This window comes from Asparagus officinalis, chromosome 3 (assembly GCF_001876935.1).
Source record: "Asparagus officinalis chromosome 3, Aspof.V1, whole genome shotgun sequence".
Classification (NCBI taxonomy): Eukaryota; Viridiplantae; Streptophyta; class Magnoliopsida; order Asparagales; family Asparagaceae; genus Asparagus; species Asparagus officinalis.
In genome coordinates, this window is record NC_033796.1 from 52,297,335 (window position 1) to 52,319,551 (window position 22,217).

The 22,217-nt window shown below is 34.9% G+C and overlaps 1 protein-coding gene and 1 long non-coding RNA gene across 2 annotated transcripts; one reads left to right on the forward strand and one right to left on the reverse strand.

Annotated features, from left to right (window-relative positions):
• Positions 10,506-12,211, forward strand: LOC109835118. Its single transcript, XM_020403113.1, has 3 exons — positions 10,506-10,777; positions 10,870-11,346; positions 11,437-12,211. The coding sequence occupies exons 1-3, from the start codon at positions 10,506-10,508 to the stop codon at positions 12,209-12,211; spliced, it is 1,524 nt and encodes a 507-aa protein (XP_020258702.1).
• On the reverse strand, positions 16,862-17,397 carry LOC109832318. Its single transcript, XR_002244701.1, has 3 exons — positions 17,293-17,397; positions 17,050-17,177; positions 16,862-16,966 (listed from the first exon to the last, which is right to left on the reverse strand). It is a non-coding gene; the product is annotated as an uncharacterized LOC109832318 (long non-coding RNA).

Below are 22,217 nucleotides of genomic sequence, written 5' to 3' on the forward strand. Positions count from 1 at the left end.
TCTCAAAATATATTATCATCTGTGTGTTTGTTGTGTTTAATTATCTGAAAAATCTGAATGACGTTCAAATATGTGGCAACATCTTTTGTTGAATATCGCTATAGCAGGTAGTCGGACACTCTTCCCTAACCCAAAATCGGTGTGTCCAATTTGGTTGGACTGTTCATACATATCTAGCACTTACGAATTATCTACAGAATGAAATGGTTTCCCTCTTCTTTGACAAAAGAAGCTCATCGATGGTAGACCATTACTATCTTAGGTTTTTCGTTTGTAAACAACAAATCCAATACATATATAAGTTGAATATATATTTATTTAAGAATGTCATTGTTTTACACCTCATATATGTGTGTTAAATTATAGGTTAATGCGATATCACAAGTCAAACTAGTGTCCGAGATTTAGTGTTCTAGTGTTATCAATGTCTGATTTTAGGGACACATCAATTTCCATATCGGATGGCACATGTTGAGAATATATCGGGGACATTTAGTAAATATCAGAGTGTCATATCATATAATGTGTGTGCGAGCATGCGTGCGTGCGTGCGTGTTCATACTTGAAGCATGAGATGATAGAGTTGTAGAGAAACAATAACAAATTTTCATGTTAAACCTTAAAATTATTAAAGAAGTAACTGACATTTTCGAATATAATGGTCGGACTAAATAGATTTTGTATTTAAATCTTAATCCTTTTCACCACTTTTTGGAACCAAAGTTTCGCCTAGCATTCATGATCCATGATGAAAATGAGGAGAGAGATTTTAAAAATTGTGAGGGATTTAGACAGAGAGTAATTTGTCAGCTGCAAGCAACCAAGGAAGGGAAGGCACAATTAGGTGGTGCTACAACACAATCCAACTTAAAGAAGAGAGTCAGAAACTAAAAGAGTTGTAAACCTTTTACAGAAGAATTTGGGCCTGATTGGGTCCTAAATTTCCTTTTTATTTTTTGGCATTTTAATTGAGTACATGTTTAGATTTACGCCTCAATTTTGCCATAAATTCAAATCTAACATGTAAAATAAATAAAAGTTAAAACCAATGTTGCGACATTTTTGGATGAAATGTTGCCCGATATATCATGATTTTCTTGCACTATTGCCTAAAATTTGTTAATAAACAGTATATTATACCAAAAACTTATTGTTTTGTGGCAAGACTTACAAATGAGACTTCATCTCGTAATTAAAATATTACTAATTAAGAATTATTATCCATTTGCTATTAATATTATAGAATCTCAAGTACTCAAAAAATTTAATGTGATTTAAAAGTTGTCATTTCGATGTATCATCATCATCATCATCAAAGTATACATCCCAAATATAGTATTGTAGAATATTCTCCTATACTGATACCAAATATGATATTTTGTCCAATATTTGAACTAAGTTAAGGAAGCAGTGGATTCTACAAAGCTTTTCTTTTCTTTTTTGTCTTCCCTATTTATTTTGCGGACATCATTTGCTTTAATGCAAAAGGAAAACGGCTATGAGGGTGTTTGGAGGGGCTTATTTTTAGAAGCTATTAATCTATGTTAGCTTTTGGTATCTTTTGGATTATATCATAAAACTTGTATAAAAATCCTTTGGGTATAATTTAATTTGCTTGGGCAAACCTAGCTTACTTCGATGACCTTATAAGCTCGTTTTTCAGAAGTTGGAAGTATCCTAGCTTTTTAAAGTGGAGTTTATAAGCTAATTTATTTGGTATTTTTCCAAACAGATAGATACGAAAAGGCTCTAATTTGACTGAAAAATAAGATCCCCAAGCACCCTTTATGTCTTGCTTATTTTTTTCCCTGGTGCTGATCTGATTTTGTTTCGACAGACAGAATATATCTAATGCTTTGATGGTCAACTTGCTCCGGACGGAGTTTCAACAAGTATGTGAATAAAAGAGCTCGGGACAGAGTTTCAGCAAGTATGTGAATAAAGGAACTCAAAAATACCAACCACCAGGATCTCCAAAATAGAACATATATCCAATATTTGTACGAAATATTGGACTCTCCCTCCAAAATACCAACCACCAGGACCTCCAAAATATCAACATGAATTAAATTGCAATGTAAAGCGACATTCATTTAGCAGTGAGGACTCTCCAATGTATTTTCATGATCAAAATTAGATTCTCTCGATTTTTATTTCTTAGTAATGAGGACTCTCCAACGCTTACATTTTGGTGCAAAGGAACTTATTACAATTCAACTTCTAAGATTAACAACCACCAGGACCTCCAAAATAGAACATATGTCCAATATTTGTACGAAATAATTCTCCTAACTTGATGCAAGGTTTGTTGTCAACATAAGAAAACACTTGATCCGGAGTCAAGTCATAAGGTTCTCCACGTTGATTAACAAACTGAATTTCCTGGATTGCTGCTGCTTTCCCCCCACCTTCCTCAGGAAAATGGCCACTACCCATCGGTGGACTTCTCTGATTGTTTTGGAAGTTAACATTCCCACCCCAATAGATTTCTTGAGCACCCACAGATAAACTCTTGAATAATGTTTTCGGCCAGTATCCTAATAATTTATCTTGAACGTGCAACAGCCAATTTCCTCTAGTCTCATCCTATCATCATAAAGAGTTATAAAGTAAGAAGAAGTAAAAAGGCAAAATAGAAATTATTCTTGACAATATTTGCAAGTGTGAACGGTTTGCACACTATGATGCTTTAGAGTATCTTCAAGATACCAAGTATCATATATGATGAACGAATAGCAAATTATGAATTTTCTTAATTTGTAGTATAACAAGACTAATGTTATTTTGGTCAATATAACAAGATTGATGCTATATATAACGCATCATACGAATACGATATAAACTGCCTTGAACGGAAAGCAAAACATTCTTAATCTATAAATTAACTATAGGTGTCATAATCTCTTACATAATTACTTGTGCATATAACTGGTTGGTGTATTGACAGTCATCAATTTTGATCAGTAGGTGGAGTTTGCATGATAAAGGTTTCTAACAAGAAATATTTAGCATCACTATTTTTAGTATCAGTAGCAATTAAGTGAATTATAAATTTCTACATGGACCAAACCCGATAAAAGTTTTTAATGCACGTAAATAGAACATTTTTAAATCATTAATTCATGTAAGTAGACATTCAGTTAATGAGAAGTATAATTTGTACAAAAGCACCTACCACCAAAGTTGTCTACTAAAAAATATTATTTGATGCTTTATAGTAATTTAAACAAAGTGATTTAAGAAATTGCTATAACTAAAATCAGTCACAACAAAATAAATGGAAGGAAAATGATAATCATACTACCTTGTGTAATTTGACTCTAATAACATATTGTGTTCCGTTATAAACGGAAAGTGGCCAAATCTTGAATCCCGGAACTTCAGAAGTATTAGAGGGCACAAAACCCTTGCATAAAAGGTTCAAGCAGCCTGTAGTCATGTTACCATCGGCCTGACATATCATGTCATAAACCATAGTAAGAATGACAATTCATTAAGATAAAAAATATATGTATTATGACAAATTTTATAAACTAATAAGCAGATAAATGTTACCGTCCAATAAGTAAAAAAGTGAGTATCAGTATCGCCATATAACTTCGGATGTACCTAGTAGAAAAAATGTAGGAAGATTTATGTTATAATTGAATAAAATTTATCAATATTCTACATTTCAAAGATCTGAATTTTTCTTTCAAGATGTAAAGGACCCTTAATTTATTAATGAATAATAATGTTTCCAATGAAACCCTTTAGCAAGTAATATAGTATTAAATTACTCACATGCCATCCGACTACTATTGAATTGAAATCTTGACGTGGACCATCCAACCCACTAACGACACTGATATATGCCGTAGTGAATTGACCTATTTCAACGTTTTGTAACCCATAGACTACGAGTTCAGCTTGGGTTCCCCAATGTCCTTCTCTACTTTTGTATAGCAAAATCTGAAAATGTGCGAAAAAATAGAGATTATGAACATAAAATATGTACCCTAATACAAAATGTGATTTCATACAATATATCAAGTAAGCGGCCATCGAGGAAGTCACATATAAATCTTACTTTATTCGGGTTGCCTTCTTGTAAATCGACTTCTTCTCCTGAATCCTTTTTGGGAAATGCTTCATTCTGCGTCAAACATAATTCAAAAACTTATTCGAATATTTTTCTACTTTACATAAATAAGGGTTTTTCTCTATATATAGATATATCTAAAACCACCTCTGAAATCATTACCTCAAACTTTGTTATCATCCTTCAATTTTACACCCATTTTAACTATCTGAGACTAAAACTAGAATGTTCCGTTAAATTTATTTTAAAAATACTGAATAATGACTAATTTATCCTTAGATTAATTAGTTGAAATTTAAACAAAAGGTGTCCCTTAGTTTTATCCCTTCATCCACCACAAAGATGAAACCGCCAAATCCATTGTTGAGAAATTTATTTCGTGGTAATTAAGAAACTTTAAGAATTTTTTTAGAGAAAATATTTAGTGTTATCCCTGTCATCCTCCACGAATTTAAATATAAACTAATCTAAATTTTTTTAGAGAAAATATTTAGTGTTATCCCTGTCATCCTCCACGAATTTAAATATAAACTAATCTATTCGTTCATCCGCCACAAAGATCATCAAAAGGAACTTTTCATGATTAATTGCTAAAACACCAGTTCAATGGGCATTAGTATTATCCATAGGATTTATAAGACTCCAGAAAACAAATTAATCAAAACCATCGTTAACTGGAAAAAGAAGAGAGTCCATAGGATTTATAAGACTCCAGAAAACAAATTAATCAAAACCATCGTTAACTGGAAAAAGAAGAGAGATTAGAGTAATAGATTACAATGAATAATAAGTTGAAGGTGTCTTCTGTAGTGAATGTAAGGGGGTTCTATTGTAAGGGGGTAAGAAAGTAAACTGCTAAAATAATACCGCAAATTAGGATTTGGGGTACAATTGGATAGATTATAACAATTGGGACGATAAATTAAATAGCTATTTAAATAAAAGTAACTACAATTTGGGTGGGGGTGGGGTGGGGGGTGTACAATGAATAATAAGTTGAAGGTGTCTTCTGTAGTGAATGTAAGGGGGTTCTATTGTAAGGGGGTAAGAAAGTAAACTGCTAAAATAATACCGCAAATTAGGATTTGGGGTACAATTGGATAGATTATAACAATTGGGACGATAAATTAAATAGCTATTTAAATAAAAGTAACTACAATTTGGGTGGGGGTGGGGTGGGGGGTGTCCAAAAAAAAAAAAAAAAACTACAATGCAAGATCAATAGCGTTTTTCACTAGCAAAACATATCCATAAAATTGGATATAATTATCAAGGAGTCAGTTATAAAATTCTCTAAACTATGCAATTGAATTTAAAAGTATATACCAGAGTAGTGAACCCCTTTCTCGCTGTACCATTCGCTGCATTGCGACAAAGGACAAAGCAAAGGAAAATAAACCTAAAACTGTGAAACTTTGCAGACGCCATTTTGTTGCTTGCCCTGGTCAAGGTCATAACAAAGAAAAAATGATGGATATTTATATGGTCAGTGCATAATTTCCAATCTTTAATTGGAAAGGACAGCCTGGACAGAGATACGGTTAATGGCGGGATCATTAAGAGCATCTCCAACAGCTTCCCCAAAAATTTCTTCAAAATGGGGAAGCAAAATGGGGAAGCAAAAGTCATATTCTCCAAATTATTTTTGCTCCAACTCCAACAGCTTCTCCATTTTAAAGAATACTGCATTTATTACAATAATAAAAACATTCACCATCTTTGACTAATAAATAATAAATTATTTTTTATTTGAAACTTTGAAATAATGGTTAGTTTCCAACGGCTAGATTTCATATTGATGATCCAAATCATTGATTTAATTAAGTCATCATAACGAGGTGTCTAGGCAAAAAAATCTAGAACATATTCATGTGTATCTTATTGGGAAGTAAAGTATTTACAAATTCAAAATGAAGAAAGACAGAAAATCACATAGATTGCTAATGCAACAATGTAAAAGCTCAAGACTTTGTGTTCTACTTTTATTGTGATATATAAAAAAGCATCCTTGGGAAGATAAAGCAAACATACATCACATAGATGCATATTTACTGCTAGAAGAAACTTACAAAATTCACACGTATCTTCTTCAAGGAAGTGGCCTGGACACAATATAATGGGCAAAATATTTTAAAAAACACTTTTCAAATGAGGAAGAACAATTTTGTCAGGTAAATAAACATGTTGATATGAGGGAGGTCACTTAGATGATTATAATCAATCCATTCATATAATACTCTCTGTTCTATCCACAAATACAATATATAAAGGTGATTCAAATGGACTAGTTCTATATGATATCAACAAGAAACTGGACACTGATAGTAATACTCACGAGCAATGATACAAATGAGAAGGAGGCATACAGTAAATTACAGTTTATCGTTAATTTGAAAATCTCAGCAAATATCACAAAATATAGAGTGGAAAGGGAACAAATAACAGATGTACATACAGGAGTTGATACAACAACAATATCAAAGCCTTTATCTTAAATTTGTGGAATGGGACATACGCGTGCACAAGTATATTAATATAGAGGATGTAATATGGTTGTAAATGTTAGAATTAAGGGTCAGTTTGACAACTCAAAATTTTCACTTGTAGATGATGCCAAGTAGATGAATGGTTGCAAAAACCTATATAGGAAAATCAAGTCATGCTCTAGTACGGTGAGTGAGTGAAAATAAGGGTGTAGCATATAACTTGTTAAAGAAAAATTGGGCATTCATTGCACATGAAGTTTTTGATCCATTAAAATACATGAGTGGTTGGACCTAAATTGTGCTAGGATTTTTATTCTCAAAACTCAATAAGTTTACCAAAACAGTAATGAGAAAAAAGGTTTATACATTGATTTGAACTAGGCAGGGAAAATAAAATGAGGATAGCCAAAGAACTACAAGAAATAACATCAATTACTTGTAAACTTCACCATGGAAAATGTTAGAGAATGCTATCTATTCAACAATCTACTAACAAACATAATATATTCTAACTACTCCATCCAATCTCTTTATTTAACAGAATGTGAAAATCTATTGCCTCCATTTTATTTAACAGAATGTGACTAGAAATAATTACTCAAGCAAAGAAGAAACTATTTGAAAATATGCTTGGCTAATTCTCTCAGATATTATTGAGAAGGAGGCATACAGTAAATTGCAGTTTATCGTTAATTTGAAAGTCTCAGCAAATATCACAAAATATAGAGTGGAAAGGGAACAAATAACAGATGTACATACAGGAGTTGATACAACAACAATATCAAAGCCTTTATCTTAAATTTGTGGAATGGGACATACGCGTGCACAAGTATATTAATATAGAGGATGTAATATGGTTGTAAATGTTAGAATTAAGGGTCAGTTTGACAACTCAAAATTTTCACTTGTAGATGATGCCAAGTAGATGAATGGTTGCAAAAACCTATATAGGAAAATCAAGTCATGCTCTAGTACGGTGAGTGAGTGAAAATAAGGGTGTAGCATATAACTTGTTAAAGAAAAATTGGGCATTCATTGCACATGAAGTTTTTGATCCATTAAAATACATGAGTGGTTGGACCTAAATTGTGCTAGGATTTTTATTCTCAAAACTCAATAAGTTTACCAAAACAGTAATGAGAAAAAAGGTTTATACATTGATTTGAACTAGGCAGGGAAAATAAAATGAGGATAGCCAAAGAACTACAAGAAATAACATCAATTACCTGTAAACTTCACCATGGAAAATGTTAGAGAATGCTATCTATTCAACAATCTACTAACAAACATAATATATTCTAACTACTCCATCCAATCTCTTTATTTAACAGAATGTGAAAATCTATTGCCTCCATTTTATTTAACAGAATGTGACTAGAAATAATTACTCAAGCAAAGAAGAAACTATTTGAAAATATGCTTGGCTAATTCTCTCAGATATTATTGATAACAAGATCCAACTATTTGTCATTGTGTCAACCTATTAACCTGATGCATATTAATGTTCATGTCTATGCCTTATCTAATGTGTTTGTGTCATGCTCAACAAGATATTATTGTACTAAGCAAATTATCATCCAGATATTAAACTCCTCCAATGTCATCGATAATGATTTTCACATTTTAGTGTTCCAGCTAACTTTTCTCTTGAAATTGGATTCTTCATTGCATTCAACAAACTGGTTTAAACTAAAGATAGTAACCAAAGCAAAGAAAACAAATCCCTATGCTTCTACTTCAACTTTCTTTTTAAGAGTGTAACCAGTGAAATTTCAACAAGATGTATGTACACATGTTTCTCAATAATAAAGTCTAGTTTAGATAATAACCCCAAAAAAACAATAGATCAATTCATATCTAAAAAAGGGAGTTGTTTCATTTTGTGGGTCCTGTTTGATCAATCTCCTATCAAAAAGGGAGGTTTTATTTTGATCTCTTTGAACTTTGAAAAATAAGTGAAGGCATCATGTTTATTTATCAAATTAAAGAGTTCTGAGCAGCTGGAAGAGATTTCCTCACTTCAAAAATCATTTATTTTATTCGGGTTCTTTTCCGAACATCTTGGAAGAAAAAGAATCGCAAAAGAAAGACAAGAAAATCCCAAAAATTGAAAGAATACAGGATGAAAAAATCCCAAAATTGATAGAAGGCAAGATCAAAAAGCCCTAGTTAAGAGTGTACCTCAAAATCCAGTGATCAAGAGGAACTGGGCTCGATCGGAGTTTCTTATTCTTTGATTTCCTTCTTTTTTAGCCAATCAAACAACCATCCAACAACTTTTCTTAAAAAATCACTCACATCATCCAATAATATTGTGACAACTCATCTCATCTCATCTCCTATTATTTGATTTCCTTCTTTTTTTAGCCAACCAAACAACCATAAAACAATTATTTAAGGAAATAGGTTTCTTATTCCTTAATTTCCTTCTTTTTTTTGGCAAACAAACAGCCCCTGAGATGACTTGGATTATGGGTAGTTCGCTCTTCTTCTTCTTCTTCTTCTTATTATTTGGGCTTTTTGTCTTTAGGTCCAATAGTTTACCTCCCTTTATTTTTAAACCCAAGTAGTATTAGTTGTATCTCTAAGTCCAAATTTCTTTTTGTATTTGTCTTTAAACCCAAATCCAAAATACAATACTTTCAGCAGTGGGTCCCCCCATATATTTTTCTTAAATTCCGGTTATACCCTCCCACTTATAGAATTCATTTAAGTGGGTCCCCCTTAAATAAAATAAACGAAATGGAGAGAGAGGGGGGAAACTGGCGGTAAATTTCCCCCCTCCATTCTCTCTCCGTCCTCTCTCTGTCCCCCTCTTCTTCTCCCTTTCTCTCACTCCATTAATAGAACTCAACACTCTCTCCTATAACACATCATTTAATCACTCTCTCCTACAACCCATCAATTAATTCTCACCAACTTTCTGGGCATTTGAAGGTAGAAATTTGCAATTTACTCAACTACCAAGTTGTTAGCATTAATTTCTCATTTTAACCATGACAATTATTTGATAAGTTAGTTAAATGAGTTCATAAAAAAATTTTAATTCGTTATTTTTAGTAAAATGTTAGATAACTGAGGTTTTGTAATTAACCACCCATTAATTTCACATTAGTTATTTCACATAATTATTTTGCACTTCTTATTTCACATTATTATTTCACATAATTAGTTATTTCACATAATGTTATTTCACATAATTATTTTTAGTAAAATGTTATTGTTATGAATTCATAACAATTAGTTAAATATTAGTTAAATTTGTTATAATTGATGAAATTTTTGTTAAATTTGATCTTAGTATAGAATGATAACATGTAAGTATAGCATGAATTACCAGACTTATAAGTATAGCATATTAATATAAGTAGAGCATGTTATACTGTAAGTATAGCACATTAATACTGTAAGTATAGCACATTATACTGTAAGTATAGCACATTAACCTGTAAGTATAACATGTTATATTGTAAGTATAGCACGTTATCATGTAAGTATAGCATGTTATATTGTAAGTATAACACGTTATCATGAAAGTATAACACGTTATCATGTAAGTATAGCACATTAACCTGTAAGTATAACATGTTATATTGTAAGTATAGCACGTTATCATGTAAGTATAGCATGTTATATTGTAAGTATAACACGTTATCATGAAAGTATAACACGTTATCATCTAAGTATAGCACGTTAACCTATAAGTATAACATGTTATTCAGTAAGTATAGCACGTTAACTTGTAAGTATAGCACGTTAGTTAGTAAGTATAACACGTTAACATGTAAGTATAACACATTATTCAGTAAGCATAGCACATTATCATGTAAGTATAGTACGTTATCCTATAAGTATAGCACGTTATTCAGGAAGTATAGCATGTTATCCTATAAGTATAGCACGCTATCAGGAAGTATAGCACGCAAAAGAAGCTTAAAATGGAATTTGGTTTGGACATCCCTTATCATAGAATTTGGTGGGGAAAAGAGCTAGCTCAACGTGAGTTGTATGGTGATACTAAATTTTCATATGACCAACTCCGATGGTATAAGGATAAAGTTATAGAAACTAATCCGGGATCAATTGTTCACCTAGAGCATGAGGATGGAAGATTTACACGAGTATTTGTGTCTTATTATGCTTGTTGGAAAGGGTTTATGGAGGGATGTAGACCAATATTGTTCTTGGATGGTACACATCTTTTTGATAGGTATGGTAGAGTTCAATCTAATCAAAAGTTGCATTAATGTACTACTTCATATATTTTATACTTTGTTTCATAATTGTTCTTTTCTTTTATAGGTATAAAGGAACCTTACTTGCCGCAACTGCTCTAAATGGAGATGGTGGTATGTTTCCCGTAGCAATTTGCATATGCGGGACGGAAAATGAGAGTAATTGGGAATGGTTTTTGGAATGCATTCGGGACATCCTCTTCAATGATGAAGATCCATATACTCCAGATGATGAACTGGTGTTAATCTCTGATAGGGACAAAGGACTTCAGAATTCCGTGAAGAAATGCTTTCCATGGTCACATCACTCTTATTGTATTCGTCATCTCTTGGCTAATTTTAAGAATAACTTATCGAAAAAAGGCATTACACCACCTTTACGAGATGAATGTGTGCAAATTATGAAGAGGGCCGCTTATGCATACACTTCTCGTTCCTATAACAATGAATGTAACGAGCTACGGCATAAATCAGAGATCGCCTATTGTGAAATGTTGAGGATGAGTCCAGAAAATTGGGCTAATTGTTATTTTCCTGGGAAGAGGTAAAATTTTATTTTTTTTTTTAAATTTTAAATGCAAACCTTCAAGATATATGTACCTGCTATACTTACTATTTATTGACATGCATGTAGATATGGATGGTTGACATCAAACGTAGCGGAGTCATTCAATGCTTGGATCAAAGAAGCTCGTTATTTGCCAATTACCCAAACAATTGATAACATTCGCAAGAAAATGATGAGGATGAGTTTTGAAAGGCGGGAGGCATCCCACAAGTGGACCACAACATTTGTTCCCACTGTGGAAGAGCACCTTATTCAGATTAATGAGCAATCACGTTGTCTTTCTGCAATTCCTTCTACTACCGGAAGGTACGAGGTGTATGATTTGCCCACCGTTGAAGTAGATTTGAATGAACGCACATGCACTTGTCATGAATGGCAAGTAGTCGGGCTACCTTGCAAACATGCGGCGACGGTTATTCGGCAGAATATGGACACCCTTTACTCCTATATTTCCCACTACTTTAGTGTGGAGACATACCGTAAATGCTACTCCTTTCCGATATACCCAATTCCTGATGATGACAAGCCATATATAGATGACGAAAATATGGTGATTCGGCAGAATATGGACACCCTTTACTCCTATATTTCCCACTACTTTAGTGTGGAGACATACCGTAAATGCTACTCCTTTCCGATATCCCCAATTCCTGATGATGACAAGCCATATATAGATGACGAAAATATGGTGATTCGGCCACCGAAAACTTCAATTCTTCGTGGAAGACCAAGGACGAAGCGCATTCCTTCGGGATTGAATCCGGGCAAAGAGTTAAGATGTAGTAGATGTCAACAATATGGGCACAACCGTAGAACATGTAGACAGCCTATTGCAGACTAGATATGGTCTACACAATACTTTTGGTTAGAAGATATGTTGTACTTTTGGATAGATATGCTATACTTTTGGATAGATATGCTATACTTTTGGATAGAAGATACGCTATACTTTTGGACAGAAAACATGCTATACTTTTGACGTGTAAGACAAGATATACTTTTGGATGTAAGACATGCTACACTTTTGGATGAATGAAAGACATGTTATACTTTTGTCATAATTTTGTATGTATTCTATGTGTTTGTAATCAATGGAAGACATGTTATACTTTTCCATATAACGTGCTATACTTACGATTAACATGTTGTACTCTCAGGTTAATGTGCTATACCTACAGGTTAACATGCTATACTTACAGGTTAACGAGCTATACTTACAGGTTAACGTGCTATACTTACTGGTTAACGTGCTATACTTACAGGTTAACGTGCTATACTTACTGGTTAACGTGCTATACTTACAGGTTAACGTGCTATACTTATGATGTAACGTGCTATACTTACAAGTTAACGTGCTATACTTACTGGTTAACGTGCTATATTTACTGGTTAACGTGCTATACTTACAGGTTAACGTGCTATACTTACTGGTTAACGTGCTATACTTACTGGTTAACGTGCTATACTTACAGGTTAACGTGCTATACTTACGACATAACATGCTATACTTACAGGTTAACGTGCTATACTTACGACATAACGTGCTATACTTACTAGTTAACATGCTATACTTACAGGTTAACGTGCTATACTTACGATGTAACGTGCTATACTTACAGTTTAACGTGCTATACTTACAGGTTAACGTGCTATACTTACAAGTTAACGTGCTATACTTACGACATAACGTGCTATACTTACGATGTAACGTGCTATACTTACGACATAACGTGCTATACTTATGACGTAACGTGCTATACTTACGATGACATAACGTGCTATACTTACGATGTAACGTGCTATACTTACAATATAACGTGCTATACTTACAGGTTAACGTGCTATACTTATTGGTTAACGTGCTATACTTACAGGTTAACGTGCTATACTTACTGGTTAACGTGCTATACTTACTGGTTAACGTGCTATACTTACTGGTTAACATGCTATACTTACAGGTTAACATGCTATACTTATAGGTTAACGTGCTATGCTTACGATGTAACGTGCTATACTTACAGGTTAACGTGCTATACTTATAGGTTAACGTGCTATACTTACGATGTAACGTGCTATACTTACTGGTTAACGTGCTATACTTACTGGTTAACGTGCTATACTTACAGGTTAACGTGCTATACTTACAGGTTAACGTGCTATACTTACTGGTTAACGTGCTATACTTACAGGACTTGGCATTTCTATCAATATATTCAACATTCCCAGCACATACAACATACAACATTGCATTGCCACAGAACATACATACAACATACCATATTTCACGTGCTATACTTACTGGTTAACGTGCTATACTTACAGTCTCAACGTGCTATACTTACAGGTTAACGTGCTATACTTACTGGTTAACGTGCTATACTTACTGGTTAACGTGCTATACTTACTGGTTAACATGCTATACTTACAGGTTAACGTGTTATACTTACGATGTAACGTGCTATACTTAAAACGTAACGTGCTATACTTACAGGTTAACGTGCTATACTTACTGGTTAACGTGCTATACTTACTGGTTAATGTGCTATACTTAAAACGTAACGTGCTATACTTACAGGTTAACGTGCTATACTTACTGGTTAACGTGCTATACTTACTGGTTAACGTGCTATACTTACAGGTTAACGTGCTATACTTACAGGTTAACGTGCTATACTTACAGGTTAACGTGCTATACTTACGATGTAACGTGCTATACTTACAGGTTAACGTGCTATACTTACAGGTTAACGTGCTATACTTACTGGTTAACGTGCTATACTTACAGGACTTGGCATTTCTATCAATATATTCAACATTCCAACGTGCTATACTTACAGGTTAACGTGCTATACTTACGACATAACGTGCTATACTTACAGGTTAACGTGCTATACTTACGACATAACGTGCTATACTTACTAGTTAACGTGCTATACTTACAGGTTAACGTGCTATACTTACGATGTAACGTGCTATACTTACAGTTTAACGTGCTATACTTACGATGACATAACGTGCTATACTTACGATGTAACGTGCTATACTTAAAATGTAACGTGCTATACTTACAGGTTAACGTGCTATACTTATAAGTTAACGTGCTATACTTACGACATAACGTGCTATACTTACGACATAACGTGCTATACTTACGACGTAACGTGCTATACTTACGATGACATAACGTGCTATACTTACGATGTAACGTGCTATACTTACAAGTTAACGTGCTATACTTACAGGTTAACGTGCTATACTTACTGGTTAACGTGCTATACTTACAGGTTAACGTGCTATACTTACAAGTTAACGTGCTATACTTACGACATAACGTGCTATACTTACGACGTAACGTGCTATACTTACGATGACATAACGTGCTATACTTACGATGTAACGTGCTATACTTACAGTTTAACGTGCTATACTTACAGGTTAACGTGCTATACTTACGATGTAACGTGCTATACTTACAGTTTAACGTGCTATACTTACAGGTTAACGTGCTATACTTACGATGTAACGTGCTATACTTACAGTTTAACGTGCTATACTTACAGGTTAACGTGCTATACTTACGATGTAACGTGCTATACTTACAGGTTAACGTGCTATACTTACGATGTAACGTGCTATACTTACAGGTTAACGTGCTATACTTACAGGTTAACGTGCTATACTTACTGGTTAACGTGCTATACTTACTGGTTAACGTGCTATACTTACTGGTTAACGTGCTATACTTACTGGTTAACGTGCTATACTTACTGGTTAACGTGCTATACTTACGATGTAACGTGCTATACTTATAGGTTAACGTGCTATACTTACTGGTTAACGTGCTATACTTACGATGTAACGTGCTATACTTACAGTTTAACGTGCTATACTTACAGGTTAACGTGCTATACTTTCATATTAACGTGCTATACTTACATGTTAACGTGCTATACTTACAGGTTAACGTGCTATACTTACTGGTTAACGTGCTATACTTACTGGTTAACGTGCTATACTTACTGGTTAACGTGCTATACTTACTGGTTAACGTGCTATACTTACGATGTAACGTGCTATACTTACAGTTTAACGTGCTATACTTACAGGTTAACGTGCTATACTTACGATGTAACGTGCTATACTTACGATGTAACGTGCTATACTTACAGGTTAACGTGCTATACTTACTGGTTAACGTGCTATACTTAAAACGTAACGTGCTATACTTACAGGTTAACGTGCTATACTTACTGGTTAACGTGCTATACTTACTGGTTAACGTGCTATACTTACAGGACTTGGCATTTCTATCAATATATTCAACATTCCCAGCACATACAGCATAGAACATTGTATTGCCACAGAACATACATACAACATACCATATTTCCAGCGCATACAACATTTCCAGACTATCTACACGTGCTATACTTACTGGTTAAGGTGCTATACTTACAGGTTAACGTGCTATACTTACTGGTTAACGTGCTATACTTACAGGTTAACGTGCTATACTTACGACATAACGTGCTATACTTACAGGTTAACGTGCTATACTTACGACATAACGTGCTATACTTACTAGTTAACGTGCTATACTTAAAGGTTAACGTGCTATACTTACGATGTAACGTGCTATACTTACAGTTTAACGTGCTATACTTACAGGTTAACGTGCTATACTTACAAGTTAACGTGCTATACTTACGACATAACGTGCTATACTTACAGGTTAACGTGCTATACTTACGACATAACGTGCTATACTTACAGGTTAACGTGCTATACTTACAGGTTAACGTGCTATACTTACAGGTTAACGTGCTATACTTACAGGTTAACGTGCTATACTTACAGGTTAACGTGCTATACTTACAGGTTAACGTGCTATACTTACAGGTTAACGTGCTATACTTACTGGTTAACGTGCTATACTTACAGGTTAACGTGCTATACTTACTGGTTAACGTGCTATACTTACAGGTTAACGTGCTATACTTACAGGTTAACGTGCTATACTTACTGGTTAACGTGCTATACTTACAGGTTAACGTGCTATACTTACTGGTTAACGTGCTATACTTACAGGACTTGGCATTTCTATCAATATATTCAACATTCCCAGCACATACAACATACAACATTGCATTGCCACAGAACATACATACAACATACCATATTTCCAGCGCATACAACATTTCCAGACTATCTACATACACCATACAACATTAACCTGTCACAGAACTTGGCATTTCTATCAATATATTCAACATTTCCAGCACATACAACATACAACATTGCATTGCCACAGAACATACATACAACATACCATATTTCCAGCACATACAACATTTCCAGACAATCTACATACACCATACAACATTGCATTGCCACAGAACTTGGCATTTCTATCAATATACATTTATACAAATACGTCACAAATCAATTTCCAAAATATATTTGTACACAAAAAATATTGGATATCACAATTGGCAATGTAGCATCCTGACAAGAACAATACAACACACTGAGTATAAGTGGATCAAAAGAACAAATATGGCATGTAGCATTCTTGAGGGTCATGATGGTTGATTTCCTGAAAGCAACATGTAAGTGGATCAAAAGAACAATACAATGAATATAGCGTTTGAATGAACATTAAACGTATAAAAAATGTACCTTCAGATAGAATTAGAGCAACAATGCGAGCTCTATGTCTTGCACAATCCTTCTGGTGAATTGAAACTGGTTGACCGGAAACGAGGCTAAACATGTACGCCATCAAGAACACCCCGCAATCCATACTACTGCAAGTTTAAATGTTTGCAACATCAATATAACACTCTTGGCCCGCAATATATACTCTCTATGTGAGTGTTAGCACATTAAAAAACAACATATGAATAAGTCGAATACACTAACCCACGTTGTTGCGGTACATCAACACTTTCTACCTCCTGACAAGAATTAATGTCTAAGTTCCAAGCATCGGGAATGGTAGAAATAAGCTTCACTCTAAACTCAATAGCATCGGACATATACCCGCGGAGGGAAGAATAATGATAAAATCTCCTATCCTTTACAGAGAATACCAACATATGCCAATGATATGAAGTTAGGAGTGGGAAAATAATCTTATCAAGTTCTTGGAAGCGACTTGACGTTATTGGCCTAAACATTCGATCCACACTTGACGGTTTATTTTCGTTGATGCATCTCTAAAAAAACAAAGAAAGTCAAGAGTAAGTATTTAATATAGCTTATGAATATTACTTACAATCTTGAATTGGATTTCTACTTACGGTTACCCAAGGACTACATATGTGTATGTCCTTCGCATAGGTTGCATGTGTCTCCATCAACCTATTCAGAAGCACAACATAGGCGGCTATAACCTGAAATGTAGATATGGCAGTCCAATGATGGGTTTTATTAGCTAATGCAAAAACAATGATTCATTCTAGTAACATCCTTGCATTGAAACTTAAGGTCATGATCGGCAATTTAGACATCATCATTCTATACAACTGCTTTAGCTTCTAGTGCTCTGTTGAGCCATTTGATCACAGAGAACAAAATCAATAGAATCTAAAGCATGAAGATCGTGAAAAACTGAAAGCGCCCGAGCACCTACCAGTTTCAGTTATATTCAGAAGAAGTGAAATCTACTCTTGCTGCTCAACCTCGTAGCTTTGAGCTACCTAGCATTAGCCCCTAATCTCTGGATTTATCTCTACGTGATAAGCATTGTACAGAGCAAAATATCAACAAACCTTAATCATGCCAACTGAATATAGGCAGTGATGACACGAAAGCGAAAAAGTACATGTTATTTGGGGTTCTAAGATAAGATTAGCATTTTTCCCCCCTTCTTTTTTAACTATCAAGAAAAAAAAAATCTTAAACTGTTGAAACAATGTAAAATAACGGCGAAGCTGCAGATGGAATAAATAAAGAGATGAGGAAGTACAATAGTTCATCAAAACACGACGTATTGAATTTAGTTATGCAAATAACCAATGAAAGGATTATATGTAGGTAAAAAGGAATCTAAAAGCTAAAATAAACTTGCGAGGAAAATGATCACCAGAACCTTTAGAATAAGGAGTAACAACACACAAAACACTGAGAATCAATCAAAAATATTCATAAACAACTAAGTCCTTGTTAAATCTGATATCACTAATCTATTTAATCATCATTAAGAGCCTTGGTCCAACTTCAAATAAAGGGAATGAAACATCATAATTAATATATACATAATTGTATCAGAGGACCGATAACCTATTAACAGGAACAAAGTAATGTAACACTAGTATATGAATCCTCGCATTATCCGTCCTGTTACAGATCGACTGAAAAATGAGCAGTAAGTGGCATGCTGTTTCTCATTTTAACACCGAAAATAAAAACTGACTTCTTTCTATAAGTTGAATAGAAGAAATAAAAAAAATCATGATTACACATGAGGAACCACGCATGAAACTTTTACTACGCAAGACGCTGGCCTCTATGTATAAAGAAGAAAATCCATATAAAGGTGATCAGAGTCTGGCACTATTTAGATATCAAGATTGGAGTTGTACTTAATTATAACCAGTAAGCTACCAATCTACATAGCACATATCTAGTTGTACTTAATGCTATTAATACTTACGTCGCAACCAATTTCCTCTCCTGTAAGTAACTCCAACGCATCCTTGCGTGTGATCAACGCATCTCTACATGACCACACTAATGTCCCACTACATATGAAACAAATTTAGAACATGTATTAATGAAAAATCTTAGTACAAGTGGAAAAGTAGATAAGTAGATCATTCAAAATACACTTACGCGGCCATATTCTTCTCCTTCCAAAAGTTATCAAGTAGTTCTCTCTCCGCATCCAAAACTTCCTTCCTTCCCGGATAATTTGGTCGTCCTTTTTTACTAACAAGCGAAACAAAAGGAGACCGCATTGATGGCCCAGCATGCCGAGATCTAGAGAGAACTGTTCTTTTGATGGAAGGGGTTTTACGCATGCCTTCAAGCAACCCAACATCGCGCGGGCTAAGAATAAAGGCGTCGTCATCCACTTCCATTGAATCCTTGCCCACTTCATCATTCCCACCATCATCACCTTCATCTTTATCTACATTGAAGCTATCAACATCTTTACCAACCTCATCATCCCCGCCGACATCCTCCTCCATATCTCCAACATTCCCCTCCTCATCCTCCTCATTCCCACCATCAACTCCCTCCTTAACCTCCTCATTAGCCCCCTCTGCATCCTCCTCCTTCCCCTCATTATTTCCCTCCTCATCCTCCCCATTCCCCTCATCATCCCCCTCCTCGTTTCCATCGCCATCATCACCATCATCACCATCATCCCTATCGTGCTCATCCTCATCCTCATCATCATCCTCATTTCCTCCATCGCTATCATCATCCTCTTCATCCTCACCAAATCTTTCCCTCCTGATCTCCAACAGAAGGTCTAATTCCATTCTTTTTTGGTCTAATTTCACCCTTTTTTCAGCTATGAGCTGATCCAACTCAGCTTTGGTGATTACCTAGACATAAATAACCCAAGTAAAGTTCAATTCATGGATGAACATCAAATACAAATCATGGAGAGCAATTAACTAACATGGAAATTAACAAAAAATATATATACCTCTCTCTCTTTCTTCAATCTTGTAGGTGCAGTGGAGGTAGTCGCAGCTTGTCTCTTGGCAAATTTGTTAGCCCTTGAGTCAACACCTTCCTTCCTAAAATTATCGGGGTCTCTAATTAAATCTTGAACCGCACTCCTCCGTAAAGACCCCGGACCCTTGTGGAAGCTTAGGATAGGTGGTAGAGATTCGGCTCCTACACGAAGGCGTAATTGTCCCACAATCTCATAAAACCAAACCTGTGAGAAAAGGAAAATTTTAGCTCAACAATAAACATGACTAAATGAATTAAGTGTCTCGTAGCGCAGATGTGTTTTACATGTCTCGCCAGCGAGATAGGTGTGGTGGCCGTGTCTCGTAGCGCAGATGTGTTTTACATGTCTCGCCAGCGAGATAGGTGTGGTGGCCGCCACTATCATCTGTGGCAAAAGAGGATCTCTACGTTCGGCCATTTGCTTGATCAGCTCACCCATCCTATCTCTTCTAGCACTTGCAATCTTCTTCTTACTCTCATCAATTTTCTTCTTACCTCTTCTCGTCATACGTTTCTTGTCTTCTTCAATTTCAGCCGCGGTACTATATGAAAGCACAAGCTTGTAGATCGTGCTACGATCACTTCTATGAAACCGCGTGTCCACTATAGATCCTCTCATCGGAAGACCCGTGATTCTCCCCACTTCTTCAACATCAAAGGAGGTCCATTTTCCTCCAATTCTGAAACTACTTCTTTTGACATTATATACTCCCAACAAGCAATCAACAATAACTGGTTGCATTGGAAGATCTGGAAGGTCTAAGTAGCCATAAAATGGAGTCTCACGCAGGACAATTCGTTGATCTTCCGATAAATAACCAGAAATTTGTTCTTGAAGGTCCCGGAAGTACCCGATGTTTGATGGAATTCGCACTAAAGCCATCGGATAAAATATTCTGCAACCATAAAACATAAGGCAACTTTAGTTGTCTATCAATATTGTACATAATTCCTTCATTGAAACAAATTTCATTTCAAAGCCTATGATTTCAAAATTGTAACAGACAATCTCAATTCTCGAATTATCACGCTTTATCTTTATATCAACCTATTTACAACCTATTTAGAATTTTTCCTTTTCTCTCTCAGTGAAAAAAATCTTGTAACAGACATACATATGTACAATATCAAACTGTTACAGATCAATATTTTTCATTTTCTTTTCATTTCTTAGTAATTTTTTTGTATCAAATGTTAACAATAACAGAACTTTTGTTATTTGCATTGTTTCAGGTATTGATTTGCAAGAGTTTGAGACTAACTAAAATTTTGCAACTTCAGTCCCATTGGTACTCAAATTCAGCGTTCATCTGTAACTCTGGGATATATCAGTAAAGTGGTCCGCATGGCTTAATAACAATGCAAGTAACACCAATGAACTAGGAATACTAAGACACATCACTAAGAAATGAAAAGATGAGTATCAAATATCAAAAAAAAAAAATCGACGAAAACACAGCCAACGCTCTTGCAAATCAATACCTGAAACGATGAGTTCGACGGCAAAATGAAAATTATAACTTTTTAGAAACAAACGCAGGATCGTTGTTTGGATCGCTGCTTGCGTGGGATCTTTGCCTGTGCCGGGAGCGCTTTGACTCGTGGACCACCAAATCACAGATTCTGATTGAATCGTGAGGGATTTAATGATTCTTCCTTCGTTTATCGAAGTGATAATTTAAAACGATATCTTATCAAAGTAAGATAGTCGTTCTTCTTAAGATCAAGTCAAAGCTCGAATCTTAAGGAATTGCCGGAAGCTCAGGAACTCTGCTCTCTCTGCTCCAAAGTGCTAAAAAATGACCAGCCCTTTCAAAAATCATCTCAGGGGGGTATTTATAACCCCTGAACAATTATTTATAACCCCTATGAACAGTTAGAGGAAAATGAGCTCGCAAGACAGCATTTGTTGTCTTGACTACCGAGACAGTGTTTGCTGTCTCGGCGGCCGAGACAGAGTTTACTGTCTCGGGTTCCGAGACAGTAAACACTATCTTGGAAAACCCAACTGCCCAGCAGTTTCCACCATAACTGCCTTCCCACATTTCAAACTCCGTTATTTTGATAGTTATCCATGTGATTCTCGCCCACGACGTTCCCCATGTTCTTTGACAGTTAATGGACACGTGTACAGCAGTTATCAAGGTGGTTTT